General features: G+C 35.0%; 2 protein-coding genes across 3 annotated transcripts; one reads left to right on the plus strand and one right to left on the minus strand.

Moving 5' to 3' along the window:
- Positions 1-1,690: 1,690 nt before the first annotated feature.
- On the minus strand, positions 1,691-3,968 carry LOC110602587 (protein translation factor SUI1 homolog 2). Of its 2 annotated transcripts, none has more exons than XM_021740142.2 (5): positions 3,769-3,968; positions 2,664-2,760; positions 2,320-2,525; positions 2,196-2,249; positions 1,691-2,067 (listed from the first exon to the last, which is right to left on the minus strand). In XM_021740142.2, exons 2-5 carry the CDS (start codon positions 2,698-2,700, stop codon positions 2,023-2,025), a joined length of 342 nt encoding a protein of 113 aa, XP_021595834.1. In that variant the 5' UTR covers positions 2,701-2,760; positions 3,769-3,968; the 3' UTR covers positions 1,691-2,022. The 2 variants fall into 2 exon arrangements, with proteins under 2 accessions (XP_021595834.1, XP_021595833.1); XM_021740141.2 differs by having other exon boundaries at positions 2,664-2,745; positions 3,769-3,964.
- Positions 3,969-7,788: 3,820 nt separating this feature from the next.
- On the plus strand, positions 7,789-8,492 carry LOC110602715 (2S albumin seed storage protein). The gene has a single exon (XM_021740307.1). The coding sequence runs from the start codon at positions 7,809-7,811 to the stop codon at positions 8,256-8,258; it is 450 nt and encodes a 149-aa protein (XP_021595999.1). The 5' UTR covers positions 7,789-7,808; the 3' UTR covers positions 8,259-8,492.
- The last annotated feature ends 549 nt before the right edge of the window (positions 8,493-9,041 follow it).

Below are 9,041 nucleotides of genomic sequence, written 5' to 3' on the forward strand. Positions count from 1 at the left end.
AAACATGCTTAAAGAAACATTTTTTTAAAACCAGTTTTACCGATTTATAAGTTATTGTTTATTTAATAGGTTTTATATAATGAATTACTATGTATTTTTTTTTTAAAAAAATATTCTTATGAGCTGGATATACTATGCTTGACCCAAACCCTTGTTTAGAATGAAGAATTTTCAAAATTTCAATTTTCTTCATTTTCTTTGTATCAATTCTTTTATTGGAAATTAAAATTTTCAAAATTTTAATGTAAAGAAGTTTTATTTTAAAAAAATTGAAATTATATTTTATTTTACAAAAATTTTATTTAATTTTTTTCTTATAAAATAAATTATGTCAAGAATAAACTAACTGATTAATGTAGTGACTCACACTTCTATACTCATTAGTTTTAAATTCTCTTTCCATGTGGAACTCTCAACATATGGCCAGTCAAATTTTAAAATAATGAAAGCAGTTGAAGGACTTCACCTACTTTTTGATAGGTGCCCTCGTCAGAAAATCTCTATTCTGTCGATGAAGGCATAAAATCTTACTGTTGTTATCCTTAATTCCTTTATGTTTTAGTTTAGAGAGTTGCAGACTCCATAAACAAGGAATTAAGGTACAGGTATATACATCCATTGCAACTCAAAACTGAAAATCAAGAGCCTCCCGAGGTGTTATTTGTTAAATTTCAATATCTACAGCAGTTCTTCAAGAAATAAATACCATCCAACGAGAAATAACTGGTTTTAATTTCTTTGCTTTCCTTCTTTCTTTCATTTTGAAAGAAATAAAGTAGGATCAGATAAACAGAAGGGTTTCAGAAGGATAAGGACCAAAAAAAAAAGGGAGAGGAAGCTGAGGATACCGAGTCCTGACTGACAAGGTTGATGAATGCAAAAAGACGGCATAAGCTTGGCAAGCAAACAATTTAATTGCTACTCTACGAGATCATTCCTACATTGGGCTTTTGCTTAGACGCTCCCTTAAAGCGGACACAAATTACCTATGGAGTTCCATAAAAGCGTCATTGATGAGAATCCCACATTTTCAATCAAACTTCTTGGGCACTTTCAAGTGGCGCTCTTTGGACATGCAACAGATTTCATTAGGCGGGAGATTCATCCGTGAATTAGAATGGGAAGTGAGAGAACACTTTGCCGGAGGACAAACATTAAACCAATAGAACTAGGAAAGAAGAGAAACTTTTGTGCTCAGTGAGCAAGAAACGGCTAAACAATGGCAAGATAATTCGTATCAAGCATCTTAGGAGATCGACATTAGGTAGAAAATGGACCATCTCCAACTTCTAAACCAGGGCCCTTCCAAGGCCGTGAATCTTAAAAGCTTTAGTCACATACAAGAAAACTACCGACCACAATTTTGACTTCAAGGATCACATAGAATTTGTTACTGAACAGACCTTGTTCATTCAGACTCGTAATTCATTGGACTCATTAGTGTAAGATTCCAAATGACCCCCACCCATTGATAACTATTGCACGACTCTAAATGGCTCAACCCCTCGATATAAAACGAGCACCGATACAATCCAATTTCAACAGCTCACCAAAATTTATTATTTGGGCAGCAATGTCGGTCTATCGGGTATTTCTCATTTTGCTTCAGATAACACACCGTAAGGCAAATATAATACCCACTGGCCGCTTATCCTTTAGAAAATGGCATCCACATCCAGTACCAGATACATTCTCACAATTCAACTTGTGACAATAATGACCATTGCTAGAAGAGCATAGTTATCACATATCCCATTATCAACCCACATAGAATCCAGGCAAAAAAGAAACAACAGAATTATGTATGTGGCATGGAACCAACATGACCATTGATAGAAGAGCATAGTATCACATATCCCATTATCAACCCACATAGAATCCAGGAAAAAGAGAAACAACAGAATTATGTATGTGGCATAGAACCAACATGACTTAGATTTAACAGCTTAACATATGCTCGAGCTCAAACAGAAGTTGCTCCAACATACGAGGGGACTGCACCATGCAGGGTGTTGGCGCAGCTCAGAAACCATGAATTTTGATATTTTCCTTTTTCACAACGCCAGCCTGTCAAAGAAACAAAATTTATTAAATTTTTTGAATACAGTAAACCCAACAAAAATATCATAAATAAAGAAATACTAGAACAAAATCAATGGTTGAATTTGCCACACAGCACAGGTGATGTAAATTACCTGAACAAGAAATGTAGAGACGTTCTTCCGCTGATCACCTTGAAGCTGAATAACCTATACGAACACACTTGCATTATTAGTCATGAAAGTATAACACAGGCATGTTGGGAGGCCAAACACACACCTGGCCTAATTCGGGGTCCTGCACCACTGTACCATTGCAGCAAAATTCCTTCTTGAGATCCTTTAGTATCTTATTGTAGCTGAATTCCTTCTTCAATCCCTGCACAGTAGTCAAGCTCTTTCTACCATTCCGTTGTTGTATACGGATATGCACATACTCTTTTGCCCCAGCACCTGAGTCTTCAGCATTTGCATCAGCAAAGGGATCTACAGAACACAATGGATAGTTGGATGTTCACTTCTCTCCATATGAGTGCATATGATATGAGGTCATGATTTCAAGAGAACCAGAAAATTAAAAAATAGAACTTGCAAAATGCCCACTGGTTCATAAATCTTGCTTACCAAAGGTGGAAGGAATCTGGGCTTCGAGCTCGGACATGAAAACTGGCTGATCAGAGAAGCCTAACAACCAGAATGATCAGACCTGAACAACCAAAATCTATAGATGTGAAAAGGCATTAGATATGAGAGAGACATGAAATGGCACCATACATGCTGGTTTCCTATCGTCTACAACACTCACAGTATACATTTTTGGCAAAAATTTGTAATCACTAAAATTTTCCACGAGTTGGAGAGGGCTAAAGAGAATTTCCAGCAGTTAAAAAAACCAGAACTATTGCATGTTTTCTCCAAGTCCAAGAACATCAGGGAAACCAGTTACTCGACCAATGAAGGCAGGATCGGCAAATTTCCATAACAATGTTAGTAATCAGCAACCACCAGTCCACCGGATCAAATCAAGTACCTCTAACAAATATTTATGATAGGACTAAGGGCTTAGTAACCAATAAATAGATGCGATACACGACCGACAACAGAAACAAGTATAAACAATCATAAGTGTACACACTCAAATTTGTCAAAAACAATACATAGTACATACATTCAAAAACCATACACAGACCACATCAAGGCCACACTCCATTAACAAAGACTACTACCTAAGAGATAGGAGACTAGAGTAAAAACATATCATCACAACCACCAATTATATCTCGAGAAATGATCACCTATTAAAATCCTTTAATAGCATAAAGAATAAATCCCAATATTAACACTACCATCAAGGGAACGCATCCAAATCCAACCTCAAACAATAATCTATAACTAAACAACAGTCACCAATAATTATTCTATAAGAAAAAGAACTATCAAAATTCATGTCTTCCATATCCACGGCAATTTCTTTTTCTTTTTTGGGTCAAGACCTTATTAATTAAGTGCTCCAATTACATGAAAGAGGCATGAAACTATAACAAGGTGCAAATTTAAAAAAAAAAAATCCCATCCTTCCAGCAAAATAATTGAAACCGTAAAACGTGTACTGATCTAATCGTAAACGGAAAACCCAGAAAAAAAAATAGTAATAATAATAACGCAGGACAAAATTCAATTAGCACAGAATGGAAAGATAAGTAGAGATCGTAAGAGTTAAAAGGATCACCTGATGCAGTTAGAGTTTCGCGATGAAAAGGATAAACTAGAAAGAAACCCTAAAATCAGACAAGTCTAAGACCTCCGTGAAGCGCAGGCGGTTTCGGTGGCGAGAAAATGAGGAAAACGACTGAGAGACCACGACTACAGATATGTCAGATATAAAAGAGTGGACTCTGCTTTTCATTTATTTCTACTTTTATAGGTCGGTTTTAATTTAAAAAAAAAAAAAGAAAGAAAGAAGAAGAAGCTCACGGGTAGAGAAAGTGGCGTTTGTTGCTGATTCGAAGTTTGGGATTTTGTAGACCACTCGCTAAGTTTAATTGCGCTGTTTCCTTTTGATTGGCAGAAATTACCACGTAGCTGGTGATTAAAGAGAGTGATTCGAATAAGTGGATAACACGAGAGTACTTGAAGTATTTTTAACGAAGGGTAAAACTGTCAATGAGAGAATTCGAAGGTCGGGGAAAACGTTATGCCTTTTGTTCGGATAGATGGACATTTGTCCAACAAAGCTGCGTAGCGTTGATACAAAGCTATAGATGGAACGACGACGTTTGTGATATTTCCGACATCAGGCCGGAACAATGGTTGGCTGAGCGGTGTCGTTTAATGATGCAATAAATTTAAATAATAATGTTTTTAGTAAAATTAACTTATTGATTTAACTTAAACATGAATGGTCGTATGTGAAAAAATTCTCCCGTAAATTAAAAATGATAAGTAAAATTAGGTCTTAATTGTATCATGCATTTATCTGGTCCTGCTATATACAATTAGAAAGTCTTAATCATTAGTATTTAAAACGGAATTACAATAAATTAATATAAGGTGAGATCTAGAATAAACCAGTATCACTAAGCTTAGTTTATTAATTTTTTGCGGTTTCTTAATATATGGGTTGTTGCACTAAATTTTACGTCAAATCAGGAGAAATTAATCACTTCAGGGTGTCTAACAAAAAGTTATTCAAATTGACATAGCCACTGAATTTGGTTGTAGTTGCAGACCAGCAATTCTTGCCTAAAAAAAGGGAAAAGCCAATAAAGTGGTGAAAGATTGAGAAACAAGAGTGGTACCATGTAGCACAACCCCTCTTCTTGGAAAATATATGGATTCCATTCCATCCAGGCATCTTCCCTAATAGACATAGAAAAACAAGAACTGAACCTTATAATGGAAAATGACATAAAGATGAATGTTCCATGAGCTAGCTCCAGGAAGAAACTCCAATGAAATGCCCTGGAACTTCCATTTCTAACCAATACTTCAGTGAAGTTAACTGGCATATATTATATAGGCCAGTCTACTGTTTAGTTTCTGTATTACTATTACTATTTGATTTCCAGTATTTTAGTCTTGAAGATATGAAAACTCAGAACAGATCTCGACCAAGCTAGATTAGGCATTGCTCTTGAATATAGCAATCACTGAAAAGTGTAAATTTGACTTTGATAACAATGACTCAGAAGGTGCAGAATGTTGCTGCTTTTAAGTATGCAGATCTGCAGCTACGAAGAAAATTCTCTTTGCTACTCCATTTTGATAGGGTTTGATGATGATCTTAACAGATCCAGCAAAATTCCAAGAGCACATCATTATCAAAATTCCAAGAGCTATTTTTGGCAAGATAAAACAAGTTGAAGAAATTCAGGGGGATCATGATCATATGCCATCAATTGAAATTCTCACATTCTGCATTTTAACTTGACCTCCCGAAAAAGAAAAAAAGAATTTAATGCCCCTGCTGCTTCTGTTTCTTTCTTCTTCGTTTGGCCATTACTCTAGATCTCAAGGTCTCTAAGCTTGATCTGTGCATGGCGTTTCTGTTTCTAATAAGATTAAATGCAATGACAATGCCAGTGCCCCTCTGGTTTTATATTTACACAAGATTCTCCCTCAATTATATATTGAAACAGTCAAGAATTAATGTGAAACTCGAAGAAGGAACTCAAAGAACAGAACATAAACAAATCTTGATGTAACTATCTTATTCTTTAGGATTCACAAACTTGTACAACATAATTAAATCAATAATATATCTGGGTACACTAGAAGAAACAAAAATACAACATCATTTAACAAACAATACATGGACATATACATACCAGAAGAAAAGATAAGAAAAAGTAGTTTTGAGAAATTCATGATGAGGCCTGCGCAGGCTGATAAATTTGGCAGTTAGATTCTGAGATACGAGTTGCATGGAAATGAGCAATGAATTCAGAAGTTTTTGTGTCAATACGAGGATCAGCAATCTTCCATGGACCTTTACCATCTTCATCACTAGGAAATACCCTTCTTGTATTAGATGCATCTTCATAACTATCATTAACTCTTCGAGTTGGCCTCCTGGCCTTGAAGATGTTAAAGACAGAGAAAGAGACAGACTTCTTGGTTTGCCTGCTATTGCCCCCCATGATGTTTAGATTGATAAGCTAGCACACAGAGACCTCTTCTATTTCAAGGTTTTGTTTTGTGTGTTTTCTTTCTTGGGTATGAAATGGGAAGCAAGCAAGCTACTGAATTTATAGTGGAAGGTTGGTGAGGATGAAATATCAAGGCAAGGGCCAAGAAATTCAGTGCTGTATTGGCAAGAGAAAAACAAAAAGATGTAATTATACTGAATTATGAATTCCCCATTAATTGTGGTTCGCCAATTTGGTGATTGACCCTATCAAGATTCTCATAGAGTCTTTCTTTTTCTCGGAGACTTTTTAATGACCTTTGATATTGGGATTTTTGCGGTTGGCAATTGGGATGTTCAATATTGTTGCGTAGGAGTTGCCTACCTGTTTGCCACTTGGGATCCTTCCTTTGCCATTTTTCACAATCTTCGTTCCAAGAAGTGATTCCACATTTCTTCCCCCCCTTTCTTTCTCAACGTTGGCTTTTTTTCAAGGGAAAAAAAGAACCAACCACTGGTTTTATAATTTTCTTTCTAATTAAAATCCATAGTAACGTAGAAGGCACTACTCTTTAAGTTTGTAATTCTGTTAATTTGTTTTAACACTACATCCATCCTAAAAAATAATTTATCTATATTTTTATACAAATTAAAAAATATAATTAATACAATTAAAATAATAATAATTTTTTAATATATCCTTCCCTCATATCACTTATAAAGATATTATTTATTATTCTTTTCGTCCTAAAATACTACTTCATTTGTCTTATAAAAATATGTTTATTTTTATTTCCATATAATTTAAAAAAATATAATTAATCTAATTAAAATCAATAAATGTATAATATTTTTCTAATATACTCGCAACTTTTATTGCTACATTAAAATTTAAATAACTTCATGTTACTAAATTATTTTTAAAACTAACAAATTTTATATTTTGATGCATACAGAAGAAAATATTAATATACAAACAATATATAGTAAACTATATTATATTAGTAAACTAACAATGAACTATCTTAAAAAAAATACCATTATAATTAGGTGTACCATCTCAATTTCATGAGTCGATTTTCTAAAATCATGTGATAATTTCCCTATTTTATTATGATATGTCATAATTAAGATAGATTAAATATAACGATAATCTTTTCCTGTCCTAATTAAATATATACGTGTATGTGTTTGTATACTCATCATTCTAAAAACCCTTTAACTAAAAGCAGAAGAAATTATACTGAGGATTTAGATATCAACAGGTAATGTAATGGAAAATAACGTTATAAATTTCTAATTAAATTTTATTTGAACGTCTCCCTGAGGCTACGAATCCACTGTTGCTGCGTAATCAAGCAATCTATGCTACTGCTCTCTGTTTTGCAAAAACTGTGTGGATTTTTTTTTTTCTCGGCAATTTCTTTGCTTACGACAAACAAAAGCCGTCAACTCACAATTTTCTACGTGTAGGTCTCGTATGTACGTGTAACCCTGGTTCACTATCGTCCAAATCAAACGCTCATGACTCATCACTCCATTAACACGTACTCGCCATGCATAGCCTTTGCTTTCCCATAAATAGCCCTTCTTCTTTCCATTTCTCACTCATCATTTCTGTATATCCCTTCCCAGTTTCCACTATGGCAAAGCTCACCGTTCTTGTAGCCACCTTCATAGCCCTCCTCTTAGTGGTGGACGCCTCCATTTACCGAGCCACCGTGATCATCGACGACGGTGGTGATGATGCAGAAAACCAACCTCGGAAAAGTTGTAGCCGGGAGATCCAGCAGGCGCAGAATCTGAGGGATTGCGAGGAACATATAAGACGAACAGTCAAAGGCCAACGAGGTGCAGAGGATGAAATTGAGAACAAATCGGACCAATTTCAGAGGTGCTGCAACCAACTTCAGCAGATGGATAGCAGCCAGTGCCGATGCGAGGGTCTGAGTCAGGCGGTTCGCCGGTTACAGAGCAAGGGAAAGCTTCAAGGTCAAGATGTCCAGAAAGCTTACAGGACGGCTGAGACCTTAACATCGCAGTGCCATGTATCTCCAAGACAATGCCAAATGCAGCCGAGCTGGTCGGTGTAGAAGAAATATATAGCAGCACTAGCTAAGTGGCCAACCGCACGGGATATATGCACATAGAAATAATCATCGCTGCTCCGGCAATTTAGCCGGAGATAGATGATTACTACTAGTGTTAATTAATAATAAGCGCATTATCGTGTGTGGTTAATTATTGCTGTGAGTTTTAAGACGCCATACACATATATATGCATATGCTGTGAATTACCCTGCTAATGATAATAATATATTTTTGTGTAATTACGACAAGGAAGCTTCAAACTCCGTAAGGATTACATAATAATTGCAAGTTAAAATGAGTTGGTTATATTGGATTCACATGCGCTTTATTATTTCTCTAACGCAATAAACTTATTAGTTGCGACGATCTGTGTAGGCTAACTAAATTTATTTGTTCGTTATGTCTGTATATAGAATTATGCTCTGGCTTCGGTCTCTGTTCTTAATTTTTCAGATATATAGGTTGATAATCCAAAAATATGTAGAAAGGGAATTTAAAAAAAAAATTACGACGCCAACTCATTTCTTCATAGAGTTAGCTTATTGATTAGTCCTGAACTGTAGCAGTTTATTTTGCAGATTAAACACTTCTTTTTAAATTTTTTTTACTTCGACGGAGCTTGAAAGTTGATCCATTTGACTATAACTCGGTTGCGCAGATTTTTAAAAAATTCCAAAAATCCTTGTAGAAATTATATTTGGGCTTTGAAAATAGTCTATTGTATTTGAATAATTTCATGATTAAGATTATCTTTTCATATATATATATATATATAATTATCCATT

Source organism: Manihot esculenta, chromosome 15 (assembly GCF_001659605.2).
Source record: "Manihot esculenta cultivar AM560-2 chromosome 15, M.esculenta_v8, whole genome shotgun sequence".
NCBI lineage: Eukaryota > Viridiplantae > Streptophyta > Magnoliopsida > Malpighiales > Euphorbiaceae > Manihot > Manihot esculenta.

Excerpts from the sequence above, each read along its gene's own strand:
- LOC110602587 (XM_021740142.2), bottom strand. The coding sequence starts at position 2,700 with ATGTCCGAGCTCGAAGCCCAGATTCCTTCCACCTTTG. Across the intron at positions 2,526-2,663 it reads CCAGATTCCTTCCACCTTTG|ATCCCTTTGCTGATGCAAAT; the intron begins GTAAGCAAGATT and ends TGTGTTCTGTAG. Across the intron at positions 2,250-2,319 it reads AGGACCCCGAATTAGGCCAG|GTTATTCAGCTTCAAGGTGA; the intron begins GTGTGTGTTTGG and ends GTGTTCGTATAG.
- LOC110602715 (XM_021740307.1), top strand. The coding sequence starts at position 7,809 with ATGGCAAAGCTCACCGTTCTTGTAGCCACCTTCATAGCCCTCCTCTTA.